General features: G+C 36.8%; 1 protein-coding gene across 4 annotated transcripts in view; it reads left to right on the top strand.

Moving 5' to 3' along the window:
* Nucleotides 1–18,709, top strand: part of SCP2 (sterol carrier protein 2) — a 148,672-nt gene that overhangs the window by 56,112 nt on the left and 73,851 nt on the right. For all 4 annotated transcript variants that reach the window (XM_082371265.1, XM_082371266.1, XM_082371267.1 and 1 more), the window contains one exon: nt 13,348–13,455. In XM_082371265.1, coding sequence (XP_082227391.1) covers nt 13,348–13,455 — 108 coding nt within the window. The remainder of the gene's footprint in view (nt 1–13,347; nt 13,456–18,709) is intronic.

Raw genomic sequence — 18,709 nt, 5'->3', positions numbered from 1 at the left:
TTCTCTCCCCATTGAATTGCCTTGGCACCGTGGTCAAAAATTACCCATGTATGTGAGGGTCCGTTTTTGGATTCTCTGTTCTATTCCAATGATCTACATGTCTACCTTTTCACCAATACCAAGTTAGTTTGGCTACTGTGTTTATTCTACTACACTCTACTATACTATATTATATCAGATAGGATAAGTTCTCCATTTTGTTCGTTTTAAAAATCATTTTGGTTATTTTAGGTCCTTTGCATCTCCATGTACATATTAGAATTAGTTTGTCAATTTCTACAAAATAAAAAGCTTGCTGGAATTTTCATTGGGATTTCATTGAGTCTGTAGATTGATTTAGAGAGAACTGTCATCTTAACAATGTTGAATCTTCCAATCCATTAGATGTGTATATGTTTCCATTTATTTAGCTCTCCTTTAACTTCTATTAGAATGTTTGTAGTTTTCAGTATAGCTCTTAGGTGTCTTTTGTTAGGTTTATTCCTTGGTATTTTATGGGTTTTGGCATAATTTTTTTTTTAACCTTCATTTTCCAATGTTTGCTGATAGTATATAAGAATACAATTGATTTAAAAAAACTTAGAAACTGTAACTTTGCTAAATTCATTTGTTCTAGTAGTTATTTTGCAGATTATGAGTGATGTTTCATATAAATAATCATGCCATTTGCCAATGACAGTTTTATGTCTTCCTTTCTGATCTTTTTTTTATAAATGTGATTCATTCTGGTATTTTCCATTCTATTTTTTTTTTAATTTTTACTTATTTATTTATTTATGGCTGTGCTGGGTCTTCGTTTCTGTGCGAGGGCTTTCTCTAGTTGCGGCAAGTGGGGGCCACTCTTAATCGCGGTGCGCGGGCCTCTCACTATCGCGGCCTCTCTTGTTGCGGAGGACAGGCTCCAGACGCACAGGCTCAGTAATTGTGGCTCACGGGCCTAGTTGCTCCGCGGCATGTGGGATCTTCCCAGACCAGGGCTCGAACCCGTGTCCCCTGCATTGGCAGGCAGATTCTCAACCACTGCGCCACCAGGGAAGCCCTCTGATCTTTTAATTTTTATTTTTTCTTACCTTATTGCAATGACTGTGAGCTCTAGTACCATATTGAATAGAAGAGGTGAAAGTGAGCATCGTTACCTTGCTCCTGACCTCAGGGGATGCACTTTAATCTTTTACTATTATGTATAATGTTAGCTATAGGCTTTTTGTTGATACTATTTATCATGTTGAGAAAGTTCCCTACTATTCTTAGCCTGCTGAGGTTTTTTTTTGTTGTTGTTGTTTTGTCATCAAGGGGTGTTGAATTTTCAAAAAATTCTTCTGCATCTATTAAAATGATCATATGGATTTTGTCCTTTATTCTTTTGACATGGTGAATTACATTAATTTTGAATGTTAAACTAACCTTATTATTCTGGGATTAATCCTACCTTTTAATATATTGTTAGAATCAATTTGCTAGCATTTTGGTAATGAAGTTTGTTTATATATTCAAGAAGGATATTTGTCTGTAGTTTTCTTTTTTTCCAAGTTGTTTTATTCCGGTCTCATAAAATAAATTGAGCAGTGGTCACTCATTCTCTATTTTCTGAAATAGTTTGTGTAATATTAGTGTTAGTTCTTCCTTGACTGTTTCATTACCAGTATAATCAAGTAGATTAAAGTTTTCTTTAGGGGAGATGGTTTCAATAAATTAAAATTTCTTGATAGATATAGGCCTGTTTGTAATTTTATTTATTTACTTATTTTTTAACATCTTTGTTGGAGTATAATTGCTTTACAATGGTGTGTTAATTTCTGCTTTATAAAAAAGTGATTCAGCTATACATATATGTATATCACCATATCTCCTCCCTCTTTCATCTCCCTCCCACCCTACCTATCCCACCCCTCTAGGTGGTCACAAAACATTGAGCTGATCTCCCTGTGCTATGTGGCTGCTTCCCACTAGCTATCTATTTTATATTTGGTAGTGTATATATGTCCATGCCACTCTCTCACTTCGTCCCAGCTTACACTTCCCCCTCCCCATGTCCTCAAGTCCATTGTCTACATCTGCATCTTTATTCCTTTCCTGCCCCTAGGTTCTTCAGAACATTTTTTTGTTTTAGATTCCATATATATGTGTTAACATACAGTATTTGTTTTTCTCCTTCTGACTTACTTCATTCTGTATGACAGACTCTGGGTCCATCCACCTCACTACAAATAACTCAATTTCATTTCTTTTTATGGCTGAGTAATATTCCATTGTATACATTTGCCACATCTTCTTTATCCATTCATCTGTCGATGGACACTTAGGTTGCTTCCATGTCCTGGCTATTGTAAATAGAGCTGCAGTGAACATTGTGGTACATGATTCTTTTTGAATTATGGTTTTCTTAGGGTATATGCCCAGTAGTGGTATTGATGGGTCATATGGTAGTTCTATTTTTATTTTTTAAGGAACGTCCATACTGTTCTCCACAGTGGCTGTATCAATTTACATTCCCACCAACAGTGCAAGAGGGTTCCCTTTTCTCCACACTCTCTCCAGCATTTATTGTTTGTAGATTCTTTGATGATGGCCATTCTGACTGGTGTGAGGTGATACCTCATTGTAGTTTTGATTTGCATTTCTCTAATGATTAGTGATGTTGAGTGTCCTTTCATGTGTTTGTTGGCAATCTGTATATCTTCTTTGGAGAAATGTCTATTTAGATCTTCTGCCCATTTTTGGATTGGGTTGTTTGTATTTTTGATATTGAGCTGCATGAGCTGTTTATATATTTTGGAGATTAATCCTTTGTCAGTTGCTTCATTTGCAAATATTTTCTCCCATTCTGAGGGTTGTCTTTTCGTCTTGTTTATGGTTTCCTTTGCTGTGCAAAAGCTTTTAAGCTTCATTAGGTCCTGTTTATTTTTGTTTTTATTTCCCTTTCTCTAGGAAGTGGTTCAAAAAGGATCTTGCTGTGATTTGTCATAGAGTGTTCTGCCTATGTTTTCCTCTAAGAGTTTGATAGTGTCTGGCCTTACATTTAGGTCTTTAATCCATTTTGAGTTTATTTTTGTGTATGGTGTTAGGGAGTGTTCTAATTTCATTCTTTTACATGTAGCTGTCCAGTTTTCCCAGCACCACTTATTAAGGAGGCTGTCTTTTCTCCATTGTATATTCTTGCCTCTTTTATCAAAAATAAGGTGGCCATATGTGCGTGGGTTTATCTCTGGGCTTTCTATCCTGTTCCATTGTTCTATATTTTCTGTTTATGTGCCAGTACCATACTGTCTTGATTACTGTGGCTTTGTAGTATAGTCTGTAGTCTAGGAGCCTGATTCCTGCAGCTCCGTTTTTCTTTCTCAAGATTGCTTTGGCTATTCAGGGTCTTTTGTGTTTCCATACAAATTGTGAAATTTTTTGTTGTAGTTCTGTGAAAAATGCCATTGGTAGTTTGATAGGGATTGCACTGAATCTGTAGATTGCTTAGGGTAATATAGTCATTTTCACAATGTTGATTCTTCCAATCCAAGAACATGATATATCTCTCCATCTGTTTGTATCATCTTTAATTTCTTTCATCAGTCTTACAGATTTCTGTATACAGGTCTTTTGTCTCCTTAGGTAGGTTTATTCCTAGGTATTTTATTCTTTTTGTTGCAGTGGTAAATGGGAGTGTTTCCTTAATTTCTCTTTCAGATTTTTCATCATTAGTGTATAGGAATGCAAGAGATTTCTGTGCATTAATTTTGTATCGTGCTACTTTACCAAATTCATTGATTAGCTCTAGTAGTTTTCTGGTAACATCTTTAGGATTCTCTATGTCATGTCATCTGCAAACAGTGACAGCTTTACTTCTTCTTTTCCGATTTGGATTCCTGTTATTTCTTTTTCTTCTCTGATTGCTGTGGCTAACACTTCCAAAACTATGTTGAATAATAGTGGTGAGAGTGCACAACCTTGTCCTGTTCCTGATCTTAGTGGAAATGGTTTCAGTTTTTCACCATTGAGAATGATGTTTGCTGTGGGTTTGTCATATATGGCCTTTGTTATGTTGAGGTAAGTTCCCTCTATGCCTACTTTCTGGAGGATTTTAATCATAAATTGGTGTTGAATTTTGCTGAAACCTTTTTCTGCATCTTTTGAGATGATCATGTGGTTTTTCGTTCAATTTGTTAATATGGTTTTTCACACTGATTGATATGCGTGTATTGAAGAATCCTTGCATTCCTGGGATAAACCCAACTTGATCATGGTGTATGATCCCTGTAATGTGCTGTTGGATTCTGTTTGCTAGTATTTTGTTTAGGATTTTTGCATCTATGTTCATCAGTGATATTGGCCTGTGGTTTTCTTTCTTTGTGACATCTAGTCTGGTTTTGGTATCAGGGTGATGGTGGCCTCGTAGAATGAATTTGGGAGTGTTCCTCCCTCTACTATATTTTGGAAGAATTTGAGAAGTATAGGTGTTAGCTCTTCTCTAAATGTTCAGTAGAATTTGCCTGTGAAGCCATCTGGTCCTGGGCTTTTGTTTGTTGGAAGATTTTTAATCACAGCCTCAATTTCAGTGCTTGTGATTGGTCTGCTTTTATTTTCTATTTGCTCCTGGTTCAGTGTTGGAAGGTTGTGCTTTACTAAGAATATGTCCGTTTCTTCATGGTTGTCCATTTTATTGGCATATAGTGGCTTGTAGTAATCTCTCATGATCCTTCGTATTTCTGCAGTGTCAGTTGTTACTTCTTCTTCATTTCTAATTTTATTGATTTGAGTCTTCTCCCTTTTTGTCTTGATGAGTCTGGCTAATGGCTTATCAATTTTGTTTATCTTCAAAGAACCAGCTTTTAGTTGTATTGATCTTTGCTACCATTTTCTTCATTTCTTTTTCATTTATTTCTGATCTCATCTTTATGGTTTCTTTCCTTCTGCTAACTTTGGAGGTTTTTTGTTCTTCTTTCTCTGATTGCTTTAGGTGTAAGGTTAGGTGGTTTATTTGAGATGTTTCTTGTTTCTTGAGGTAGGATTGTATTGCTGTAAACTTCCCGCTTAGAGCTGCTTTTGCTGCATCCCATAGGTTTTGGGTCGTTGTGTTTTCATTGTCATTTGTTTCTAGGTATTTTTAAAATTTATGTATTTATTTATTTTTATTTATTTATGGCTGTGTTGGGTCTTTGCGAGGGCTTTCTTTAGTTGCGGCGAGCGGGGGCCATTCTTCATTGCGGTGCGCGGGCCTCTCACTATCGCGGCCTCTCTTGTTGCGGAGCACAGGCTCCAGACGCGCAGGCTCAGTAGTTGTGGCTCACGGGCCTAGTTGCTCCGCCGCATGTGGGATCTTCCCAGACCAGGGCTCGAACCCGTGTCCCCTGTATTGGCAGGCAGATTCTCAACCACTGCGCCACCAGGGAAGCCCCTCTAGGTATTTTTTATTTCCTCTATTATTTCTCCAGTGATCTCTTCGTTATTTAGTAGTGTATTGTGTAGCCTCGATGTGTTTGTATTTTTTACATATTTTTCCCTCTAATTGATATCTAGTCTCATAGCATTGTGGTTGGAAAAGATACTTGATACGATTTCAGTTCTCTTAAATTTACCAAGGCTTGATTTGTTACCCAAGATATGATCTATCCTGGAGAATGTTCCATAAGCACTTGAGAAGAAAGTGTATTCTGTTGTTTTTGGATAGACTGTCCTATAAATATCAATTAAGTCCATCTTGTTTAATGTGTCATTTAAAACTTGTGTTTCCTTATTTATTTTCATTTTGGATGATCTGTCCATTGGTGAAAGTGGGGTGTTAAAGTCCCCTACTATGATTGTGTTACTGTCGATTTCCCCTTTTATGGCTGTTAGCATTTGCCTTATGTATTGAGGTGCTCCTATGTTGGGTGCATAAATATTTACAATTGTTATATCTTCTTCTTGGATTGATCCCTTGATCATTATGTAGTGTCCTTCTTTGTCTCTTGTAATAGTCTTTATTTTAAAGTCTATTTTATCTGATATGGGAATTGCTTCTCCAGCTTTCTTTTGATTTCCATTTGAATGGAATATCTTTTTCTGTCCCCTCACTTTCAGTCTGTATGTGTCCCTAGGTCTGAATTGGGTCTCTTGTAGACAACATATATATGGTTCTTGTTTTTGTATCCATTCAGCCAGTCTATGTCTTTTGGTTGGAGCATTTAATCCATTTACATTTAAGGTAATTATCGATATGTATGTTCCTATTACCATTTTCTTAATTGTTTTGGGTTTGTTATTGTAGGTCTTTCCTTCTCTTGTGTTTCCTGCCTAGAGAAGTTCCTTTGGCATTTGTTGTAGAGCTGGTTCGGTGGTGCTGAATTCTCTTAGCTTTTGCTTGTCTGTAAAGTTTTTAATTTCTCTGTCAAATCTGAATGAGATCCTTGCTGGGTAGAGTAATCTTGGTTGTAGGTTTTTCCCTTTCATCACTTTAAATATGTCCTGCCACTCCCTTCTGGCTTGCAGAGTTTCTGCCGAAAGATCAGCTGTTAACCTTATGGGGATTTCCTTGTATTATGTTATTTGTTGGTTTTCCCTTGCTGCTTTTAATATTTTTTCTTTGTATTTAATTTTTGATAGCTTGATTAATATGTGTCTTGGTGTATTTCTCCTTGGATTTTTCCTGTATGGGACTCTCTGCGTTTCCTGGACTTGATTATTTCCTTTCCCATATTAGGGAAGTTTTCAACTATAATCTCTTCAAATATTTTCTCAGTCCCTTTCTTTTTCTCTTCTTCTTCTGGGACCCGTACAATTCGAATGTTTGTGCGTTTAATGTTGTCCCAGAGATCTCTGAGACCGTCCTCAATTCTTTTCATACTTTTTTCTTTATTCTGCTCTGTGGTAGTTATTTCTTTCTTTTTTTTCTTCCAGGTCACTTATCTGTTCTTCTGCCTCCGTTATTCTGCTATTGATTCCTTCTAGAGAATTTTTAATTTCATTTATTGTGTTGTTCATCATTGTTTGTTTGCTCTTTAGTTATTCTAGCTTCTTGTTAAGCGTTTCTTATATTTTCTCCATTCTATTTCCAAGATTTTGGATCATCTTTACTGTCATTACTCTGCATTCTTTTTCAGGTAGACTGCCTATTTCCTCTTCATTTGTTTGGTCTGGTGGGTTTTTACCTTGCTCCTTCATTTGCTGTGTGTTTCTCTGTCTTCTCATTTTGCTTAACTTAGTGTGTTTGGGGTCTCCTTTTTGCAGGCTGCATGTTCGTAGTTCCCATTGTTTTTGTGTCTGCCCCCAGTGGGTAAGTTTGGTTCAGTGGGTTGTGTAGGCTTCCTGGTGGAGGGGACTGGTGCCTGTGTTCTGGTGGATGCGGATGGATCTTGTCTTTCTGTTGGGCAGGACTCCGTTCGGTGGTGTGTTTTGGGGTGTCTGTGACCTTATTAAGATTTTAGGCAGCCTCTCTGCTAATGAGTGGGGTTGTGTTCCTGTCTTGCTAGTTGTTTGCCATAGGGTGTCCAGCACTGTAGCTTGCTTGTCATTGAGTGGAGCTGGGTCTTAGTGTTGAGATGGTGATCTCTGGGAGAGCTTTCGCCGTTTGATATTACGTGGAGCCAGGAGGTCTCTGGTGGACCAATGTCCTGAACTCAGCTCTCCCACCTCAGAGGCACAGGCCTGACACCCGGCCAGAGCACCAAGACCCTGTCAGCCACACAGCTCAGAAGAAAAGTGAGAATAAAGAAAGAAAGAAAGAAAGAAAAAAATAAAATAAAATAAAGTTATTAAAATAAAAAATAAAAAAATTATTAAAAATTTAAAAATTAAAAAGTATTAAAAATAAAAGAGAGAAAGAAAGAAGAGAGGAACCAAACCAAAAAACAAATCCACCAATGATAAGAAACGCTAAAACCTATACTAAAAAAAAATAAACAAAAAAACCACACAAAAAACGGACAGACAGAACCCTAGGACAAATGGTAAAAGCAAAGCTATATAGACAAAATCACACAAAGAAGCATACACATACACCCTCACAAAAAGAGAAAGAGGAAAGAAATATATATGTATATATAAAAAAAAAAAGGGAAGAGAGCAACCAAATCAATAAAAAAACTACCAATGATAATAACCTCTAAATACTAAACTAAGATAAACATAAAACCAGAAACAAATTAAATGCAGAAAGCAAACCCCAAGTCTACTGTTGCTCACCGACTCAATTTTGGGATGATTCGTTGTCTATTCAGGTATTCCAGAGATGCAGGGTACATCAAGTTGATTGTGGAGATATAATCCGCTGCTCCTGAGGCTGCTGGGAGGGATTTCTCTTTCTCTTCTTTGTTCACACAGCTCCTGGAGTTCAGCTTTGGATTTGGCCCCTCCTCTGCATGTAGGTTGCCTGAGGATGTCTGTTCCCTGCCCAGACACGATGACGGGGTTGAAGTAGCAGCCCTTCAGGGGGCTCTGGCTCACTCAGGCTTGGGGGAGGGAAGGGTATGGAATGTGGGGCGAGCCTGCGGTGGCAGAGGCCGGCGTGATGTTGCAGCAGCCTGAGGCATGCCGTGTGTTCTCCCGGGGAAGTTGTCCCTGGATCCCGGGACCCTGGCGGTGGCGGGCTGCACAGGCTCCCAGGAGGGGAGGTGTGGATAGTGACCTGTGCTTGCACACAGGCTTCTTGGTGGCTGCAGCAGCAGCCTTAGCGTTTCATGCCAGTCTCTTTTGTCCATACTGATAGCCGTGGCTTGCGCCTGTCTCTGGAGCTCGTTTAGGTGGTGCTCTGAATCCCCTCTCCTCGTGCACCCTGAAACAATGGTCTCTTGCCTCTTACGCAGGTCCAGACTTTTTCCCGGACTCCCTCCTGGCTAGCTGTGACACACTAGCCCCCTTCAGGCTGTGTTCATGCAGCCAACCCCAGTCCTCTCCCTGGGATCTGAACTCCGAAGCCGGAGCCTCAGCTCCCAGCCCCCACCAGCCCCGTTGGGTAAGCAGACAAGCCTCTCGGGCTGGTGAGTGCTGGTCGGCAGCAATCCTCTGTGTGGGAATCTCTCCGCTTTGCCCTCTGCACCCCTGCTGCTGCACTCTCCTCCGTGGCTCCGAAGCTTCCCCCCCTGCCACCTCCCGTCTCCACCAGTGAAGGGGCTTCCTTTCCTAGTGTGTGGAAACTTTTCCTCCTTCACAGCTGGCTCCCAGAGGTGCAGGTCCCATCCCTATCTTTTGTCTCTGTTTTTTCTTTTTCTTCTTTTGCCCTACCGGGGTACGCGGGGAGTTTCTTGCCTTTTGGGAAGTCTGAGGTCTTCTGCCAGTGTTCAGTAGGTGTTCTGTAGGAGTTGTTCCTCATGTAGATGTATTTCTGATGTATTTGTGGGGAGGAAGGTGATCTCCACGTCTTACTCCTCCGCCATCTTGAAGATCTGATCTATAATTTTTGTTTCTTCCTGTACCTATTAATTTTGATAAGATATATTTTTCAAGAAAATTGTCCATTTCATTTAAGTAGCCAAATTTGTTCACTGAAGTTGTTCAAAGTATTCTCTTATTATCCTTTTAATGTCTATAGAATCTATGGTGATAACCTTTTTTTTAAATTCCTGATATTGATGGTTTTTGTTCTTTCTCCTTTTTTTCCTTCATCTGTCTAGCTAGAAATTTGTCAATTTTGTTGAGCTTTACAAAGATTCAGCTTTTGCCTTTGTTACTGTCTTTTTTTCCCCCTCCATTTCACTGATCTCTGCTCTTTATTATTTACTTACTTTAACTTACTTTGGGTTTACTTTTTTTCGTTTTGTTTTGTTTTTAAGTTTCTTATGATAGATCCTTAGATCATTTATTTTAGATATTTCTCCTTTTCTAGTGTAAGTATGTAAAGCTATATGTTTTCTTCTAAGCAGTATTTTAGCTGCATTCCACAGATTTTGATATATTCATTGTCATTTAGTTCAAAATATTTAAAATGTCCCTTTAATGTCTAATTTTGTCTTTGACCTGTAAATTATTTAGAAGTGTGCTGTTTAATATCCAGGTATTTGGAATTTTCCTAGGTATCTTGTTGTTATTGCTTTCTATTATAATTTTGCTGTAGTCAGAGATTACGCTTTGTTTGATTTTGATCCTTTTAAGTTAATTGAAATTTACTTTATGGCTCAGCATATGGTATATATTGGTGAACTTATGCGCTTGAAAAATAATGCAGATTCTGCGGTTGTTAGATGTAGTGTTCTATATATGTTAATTAAATCAAGATGATTGATAGAATTTTTAAGACCTTCTGTGTCTCTACTAATTTATTTGACTTGCTCTATCACTTGCTGAGAGAGGGACGTTAGACTCTCCTACTACAATTGTGGAAGTATCTCTTTCTTTAGTTCTATCAATTTTTGCTTCATTTATTTTGAGGCTCTCTTATTTATAATTGTTATGTCTTCCTGATGAGTTGTGTTTTTTTTCATTATGAAACATTCTGCTTTATCTCTGGTTATATTCTTTGTCTAGAAGTCTCTTTTATCTGACTAACATAGCATGCCAGCCTTCTTATGCTTACTCTTTACATGATATATGTTTTTCTATCCGTTTGCTCTCGACCTATTTGGATTATTTATTTATTTATTTACTTATTTATTTATTTGTCTATTTAAGGTGTGTCTCTTGTAGGCAGTAGTGTATTGTTTTTTATCGACTTTGTCAGTTTCTGCCTTTTAACGGAGTGTTTAACGGAGTGTCGTCTAATACAGTAGCTACTAGCTCTATATGGTTATTGAATCCTTAAAATGTGGCTGGTCCAAATTGAGATGTGCTGTAAGTATGAAGTACACATCAGATTTTGAAGACTTAATATGAAAAATAGAATATAAAGTATTTCATTAATAACTTTTTATATTGCTTACATTTTTTAAAAAATTTATTTATTTTTGCCTGTGTTAGGTCTTCTTTGCTGTGTGTGGGCTTTCTCTAGTTGCGGCGAGCGAGGGCTACTCTTTATTGCAGTGTGCGGGCTTCTCATTGCGGTGGCTTCTCTTGTTGTAGAGCATAGGCTCTAGGCACGTGGGCTTCAGTAGTTGTGGCACGTGGGCTCTAGAGCACAGGCTCTGTAGTTGTGGCACATGGGCTTAGTTGCTCCACAGCATGTGGGATCTTCCTGGACCAGGGATCAAACCTGTGTCCCCTGCATTGACAGGTGGATTCTTAACCACTGTGCCACCAGGGAAGTCCCTATATTGGTTACATTTTGAAATGAAAATATTTTGGATATATTGGGTTAAACATTATAAAATATATATTAAATAAAATATATACTAGAAAATTTTAAAGTACATATGTGATTTGCATTATATTTCTGTTGGGCAGTGTGATTTAAAGAGCATTAACATTTAATGTAATTACATATTTATATAGTAGGATTTAGGTTGACCATTTTATTATCTGTTTCCTCTATTTGTCCCTTTGTTTTTTGTTACTCTGTTTTCTGTCTCACCTGCTGCCTTTTGGAGTATCTGAATATTTTTAGTATGACATTTTAGTATGTATTGGCTTTTTGGCCATATCTGTTTATTCTTAGCTTAGTTTTTGTTTAGTTTTGTTTTGTTTTAGTGGTTGCAGGATTTCTCAACCTTAATACTGTTGACACTTGAGCTAGATCATTCTTTTTTGTGGGGCTTGGACATTGTAGGATGTTTAACAGCATTCCTGGCCCTCTACCCACTACATGCCAGTAGTACCTACCCCCACAGTTGTGATAATCAAAAATGTTTCCAGACATTGCCAAATGTCCCCTGGGGGACAAAATTTCTCTAGGCTGAGAACCACCGCTGTAGGGGGTCTCCTTAGCGTTAATATTGTACCACTTCACATAAAATGTAGAAACCTTGCAAACATATACGTCCATTAACCAATTTCTTTCTGCCTTACACCCACCTTTATGTTAAATTATCATATATATTACATCTATGTACATTAAAAAAACTCCCAAAGACAGTGTTATAATTTTTGTTTTCAATAGTTGCACATATTTTAAAGACCCTAAGAGGAAAAAAGTCCTTTATATTTACCCAGATATTTATTATTTCTGTTGTTCTTTCCTCTTTCTTGCTGATCCAGATTTTTCTAGAGAATTTACTTTAGCATTTCTTATAAAGCAGGTCTTCTGGAATGTTAATTCCCCAGTGGAATATTCTGATACTTCATAGGATTGTATGTATTATGGAAAATCATGCAGTAAATTATTCACTTCTTGGGGTTGGTTTGTGTTCAGTCTGCTATTACTCGATACAGTGACAATATTTAACAATATGAAAGCAGTAATAGCAGATAGTTTACTTGTTATGACTAGAGCCTTGTATCAGGTTCTATGTTAGAAACACATCAAAAAATAGAAGAATGTCTCAATGGATGGTTTTTAATCTACAACCTAGATTTAAAATCAAATTAAAAGTGTTAAGTCATCTAAAATTCTGTCATTAGTATGTTTCGTTTTGCCAGTAGAGAAACGCTCTTGTTTCTGAAGGCAATAAAATGTGTTGGCTAAGAACACAGGCTATGGAGCCACAGGCTGCCTGAGTATTCTAGGTCCCCTGCTTTGGCCTTAGACTGGTTACTTAATATCTATGTGTCTCTTTCCTCATCTGTAAAATGGGAATGATAGTACCTACTTCATAGGGTTGAGGATTAAATTAAATTATGTAAATATACATAAAATAATGAGAACAAGGCCTGACACAGAGTGAGTACGTAAAAGCTGTTAGCCACCTCTGATAACACCACCACCACCATTATCATTTGGAGATTCCACCTCTCATTACCAGAAATATCATCTGGAAGAATATTTTATACAGTACATGCATTTTTATTTACTTCTTAACCACCTGGAAGTATGACCAGGGAACTGATAGGAATGTTGAAGCTGCCAAGCATGTGATGTAATTTTTTTCTTTTAAGCTTACATTTATGCTCAACGGTATTTTTAGTCATTTTCCTTCATTTCATGAAAGCACTCTTTTTTTTTTCTGTCCCTCTCCAATAGAATGTAATAGTACAGTTGAAATGGAAATGAATACATTTTGGCAAAATTATGAATTTTTAAACCTAATATTATTTTACAGTATTGTATCCATTTCAGTGCTTTTCTTCTGGTTCTCTGAATCTAGATTATAATTGTAGCAATTTTGGAAGCAGAGAGTTCTTAGGAGCTAATAGGAGCTTTGTTTCATGCAGGAATTGTTCTGAAAATATAAGCCTTTATTACTCAGTGTTTATTACCTCACTTTTAGAAGTGCTTGTATCAACTTGAAGTTAGTTTGAGCCATCAAGAAATGTTTGCTCCAGGAAATTCTTGGCTATCTGTAAGTTTAAAAAAAACAAACATATCATTTGTTCCGATGTTATTTTTAACATTTATGAACATTATTTTTCCTTCTATAGGTCAAGGTGGGAAACTGGTTGATAGAGGAGATAATACTTATGGAGGAAAGTGGGTCATAAATCCTAGTGGTGGATTGATTTCAAAGGGACACCCACTTGGAGCTACAGGTAATAATACACACAGATTTTATAATTTTTCAGTCATTTTTGGCATAAGTGTGAATGATTTGGTCATGGATTTGAATGAATGATTGTATTCTCTGATTTTGGTAGCCAGTGTTTTAAATGATTATTTAGCCACGGTATCTTCGATTTTCGTTAAGTGTAGTATAGTTCAATAATCTTGATTAATTGATGAGAATTTGAATTAGTTGAAACTCTAAATGCAACAATAGGCATTTTAAAATGTTTGATTATTTTAAAATTTGTATACAATTTAACAAGATGTTTCTAGATCTGCTAGATAAGAATCATTTGAAATAAGCACGTTATGTATATATAGTTGCATATGTGGTTGGTGTTGCATAGAAATTTTTTTCTCTTGAGAGAACTGGACTAAAAGATATGAAATAAGAATTTTACTATGGCTCTACTGCTGACTGGCCATGTGACGCTTTTGATTAATTATCAATTAGTCAGATAGTCACTTTGAGTTTCCTTAATTGTAAAATGAAATTGTGCAAAGTGGTTTCTGAAATAACTTAGCACTAAAATTCTGAGATTTATTTTATGAAGACAGGTGAGTTTTGTATTTTTTCATAGTGTCTTATATATTAAGTAAAATTTTATAAATTATCACAAATTCCAAAATAGAGAAGTTAGAATTTATAGTGTATTTATTACAGCAATTAACTTTGGCTTGTTTCTGTTTATCACTCAAATTAGGTAAGTTTATAATCTAGTAGAGAAAATGGGTATACATAGATAGAGCATAAGAGAGAGATAGGTAGACAGGCACATACAGTTGCAGTATAATGTGCCACCTTGCTATTTGTTTTCTGTCCTGTCTGTTCTTTGGTTCTTTTCTGTCTTTCATAATATCTTTTATTAATGGGTATTTTTTAGTATTTTATTTTCTCTCTTCTATTGAATTATTTCGTTTTCTCTCTCTTTTTTTTTTTTTTAGTGTTTGCTCTAGGATTTACAACATCCGTCTTTAATTTACTGTAGTCTACCTTCAAATAATGTCATACGATTTCACTTATAATGTAAGGGATTTTTACAACAGCATATTTCCATGTACCCCCCTCCTATCCTTTGTGCTATTATTGTCATACACATACTTCTAAATATATTATTAACCCCATAATATACTATTATTATTGCTTTAAATAATTTAATGTCTTTAAAAGTAATCTTAAAATGAGGTGAACGAGAGTGATGTTACTGAGAGTGGCAGAATAACCACATCTGAAAATACTCTGTTATAAAATTACCAAGAACACTTGCAGAAATTGTCAAGATCAACTTTTTCAGAACTTTGGAAATTAACCAAAGGCTTACAACGATCTGGCGGAGCATTTATTAAAAACAAGTCAACAGCGTTATCCTGTAAGAACAGCAAGCTTTGTGGCATTTTTTACTTGCTCTGGTAACAGTCCTTTCTCCAGCTCCATGGTAGCCTTGAAAACCAACAGCCTGCAATCATGGTGAAAACTAGCATTTTACCCAGCACTGGAGGAGTCAAAATGGAGTTGGAGCTCTTTCAAAGCCCCATATTCAGAGACTTGTCCTTATTTGACCTGTCTGGAAGTTCCCTGGTAAACCAGTCTCAAAAAGCTTGTCTTTATGTAACCTGACAGAGAACTTGTCCAGTGTAAACAGTATTTTCCTCAGAGTCATTTGTCAAGAATAATCAGCAACAACTGTTTAACAGCATAGCTGCCTGAGATGCCGATAACAACTGGAGCAAACAACAAATTAACCAAAGAAAAAAGAAGCTTAAAAGAAGAAGCTGGTGAATGAAATGTCCATAGAAACTGAGGTAGCCCAAATATTGGATTTGCTAGACAAAGACTTTAAATCAGCTGTTTAAGTATGTTCAAAGAAGTAAAGGTATAAAAGTATACTTTCTTTTACTTCTTTATATATAGTAAAGAAGTAAAAGAAAGTATAATAATGTTTCACCAAACAGAGAGTATCAATTACTAGATAGAAATTATAGAAAAGAACCAAATAAATTCTGGCATTGAGAAGAAAAGTAACTGAAATGAAGAATTTACTAGAGTAGCTCAATACCAGATTTGAACAGGCAGAAGAAAAAAATTGGTGAACTTTAAGATAGGTCAATTGAGATTATTCAGTCTGCAAAACAGGAAAAAAAAAAAGAATGAAGAAAAATGAACAGAGCCTCAGAGACTTGTGGGACGTCAGCAAAGTGTAGCAACATATACATACTAATAGTCTCAGAAGGAGAGGAGAGGAAAAAAAGGGGCAACAAGAATATTTGAAGAAGTGAGGGCTGATAAACTCCTTAAACTTGAAGAAAAAACATGAATATACATATCCAAAAAACTTAACAAGTAGGAATACCTCAAAAAGACTCACACCTAGACACATAGTCAAACCATTGGAAGCAAAAGACAAAGAGAATATTGAAAGCAACAACAGAGAAGTGATTCATCATGTACAAAGGATCCCCAATAAGACTTCACCTCTGATTTATCTTCTGTAACCATTAAGGCAGTGTAATGAAAGAAGCTGCCAACCAAGAATTCTGTATTCAGTGAAACTACCTTTAAAAAATGAAGAAGTTAAGACATTCCTAGATTAAAAAAATTGAGAAAATTATCACAGACCTCCCCTATAAGAAATAATTTTAAAGAGAGTCATTCAGACTGAAATGAAAGAGCACTAGACAGTGAAATAGAGAGCACATGAAGAAAGAAAGAGCATTGGTAAATGTAACTACCTTGGTAAATATAAAAGACAATATAAGTGTATTTTTTTGTTTGTCACATTTCCCCCTCGCCTATCTGATCTAAAATACAACTATAAAGGGCAATAATCTGAGTTGCTTTATACAATGGATAGAGATATAATTTGTATGACAATAACACAAAGGAGGAAGGAGGGCAGAGAGTTATATAGGAGCAAATTTTTTGTGTATGCTATTGAAATTAAGTCAGTATTAATTTGAACTAGATTGCTATAAATTAAAATGTGAATTGTAATCCCTAGAGCAGCCACTAAGAGAATAACTAAAAAATACATAGTAAGAGAAATGACAAAGGAGTAAAATAGTACGTTAGAAAATACTATTTAACACAAAAGAAGGAAATAATGGAGAAATAGAGGGATTAAAAAAGACTAAAGTTCAAGAGAATGAGAAGGGAAGCCGCAGACTTAAAAGTAAACAATAAGAAAATGAGCAATCTGATTTAAAAATGGGCAAAAGATCCAAACAGACACCTGTCTAAAGAAGATACACAGGGGCTTCCCTGGTGGTGCACTGGCTAAGAATCTGCCTGCCAATGCAGGGGACATGGGTTCAAGCCCTGGTCCTGGAAGATCCCACATGCCGTGGAGCAACTAAGCCCGTGTGCCACAACTACTGAGCCTGTGCTCTAGAGCCTGCAAGCCACAACTACTGAGGCCCACGCGCCTAGAGCCTGTGCTCCGCAATGAGGGAAGCCACTGCAATGAGGAGCCCGTGCACCTCAAGGAAGAGTAGCCCCCGCTCGCTGCAACTAGAGAAAGCCCGTGCGCAGCAACAAAGACCCAACGCAGCCAAAGATAAATAAATAAAATAAAATATATAAAAAAAGAAGATATACAAATGGCAAATAAGCATATGAAAAGATCCTCAACATCATATGTCATTAAGGAATTGCAAATTAAAACAGCAATGAGATACTACTACATACCTATTCAAATCTCCAAAATCCAAAACAGCAACACCACCAAATGCTGGAAGATTCTTACAAAATGGAACATCCTCTTACCATAGGATCCAGCAGTTGTACTCCTTTGGCATTTACCCAAATGAGTTGAAAACTTATTTACACAAAAACCTACACGTGGATGTTTATAGCAGTTTTATTCATAATTGCCAAATCTCGGATGCAACCAAAATGTCTTTCGTTAGGTGAATGGATAAATAAACAGTGGTACATCCAGAAAATGGAATGCTATTCAGCCCTTCCCCAAAATTTAGTTATCAAGTGATGAAAAGGCATGGAGGAACCTTAAATGCATATTGCTAAGTGAAAAAGCCACTCTGAAAAGGTTACGTACTATATGATTCCAACTATATGATATCCTAGAAAAGGCAAAACTATGGAGACAATAAAAAGATCAGCAGTTGGAGAAGGGAGGGTTGACTAGGTAGAGCACAAAGGATTTTTAGGGCAGTGAAACTGTTCTTTATGATGCTTTAATAGTGACTGTGTCATTTTACATTTGTCAGATGTATACAACACCAAGAGCAAACCCTAATGTAAACTATGGACTTTGGGTGATAATTATATGTCAATGTAGGTTCTTCAGTTGTAACAAATGATCCACTCTGGGGCAGGATGTTGATAGTGAGGGAAGCTATGCACGTAGTGGGGACAGGGAGAATATGGGAAATCTCTGTACTTTCTGCTAAATCTTGTTATGAACCTCAAACTGCCCTAAAAAGGAAAGTGTAAAAAAAGTTAATCTCTGTTAACATACATTTATGTTAGATGATAGATAATGGAAGACAGGAAAACAAAAGCAGTTTGGTTAATATATACAAATATATTTATGTCAAAGCAAGGAAGATAGTCCTGTTAAATTGTTAAAGTCCTTTTTCTGCTACTTGTCACTATTAAAGTCCTTATGTCTGCAACTCGTAGGTGGTGATAGCTGGTATTTGTAATTTCCTTCTTTCACTACCCATTCTATGCTGCTTTTGCCCTTAGTAAGTACCTCATTTGTAGTTTCTCATCTGGTGCAGTAAACTAAACCTTCATTCCTGAATAGTCTGTGCTGTTAGCAGTCCTGCTTCTTTGGGTTATTGTAGTAAACTAACTTTTATTACAAGACATGACAGTATTAAGAGGCACCCCATAGTACTTTTGGGTTCCAAGCTAATCCTTTTTGTCCTCATTAGATAGTAGCAACCCAATATTCCCATGATAATCAAGTCAGTCACCCCAGTCAATAAATCCCCTTCTTTGCCTATTAGTTCGGTGTCATGAAGAACCCTAAGTGTCCAGGTGGCAGTCTCTGCTTCCAGTTCAGTGTAACCACTGTTTTGTCTAAGACTTCTAAACCAGCAGAGCCCAAAGTTTCAGGAATGGCAAATAAAATGTTGCTAGTGGATCATTCAGGATAATAGTGAGAGGAACTGCTCCCTTTTCTATCCTTTGATCCTTTTTGCATCCTGGCTATGGAGAAACAGCATCATTGATTCAGAGCATGTTCCACATTTTGGAGGATATTTCCCCAGCCC

Source organism: Balaenoptera borealis, assembly GCF_965194805.1.
Source record: "Balaenoptera borealis genome assembly, chromosome: 1".
NCBI classification, from domain to species: domain Eukaryota; kingdom Metazoa; phylum Chordata; class Mammalia; order Artiodactyla; family Balaenopteridae; genus Balaenoptera; species Balaenoptera borealis.
The sequence above is the reverse complement of the archived record's forward strand: the minus strand, read 5'-3'. Positions and strand labels throughout refer to the sequence as shown.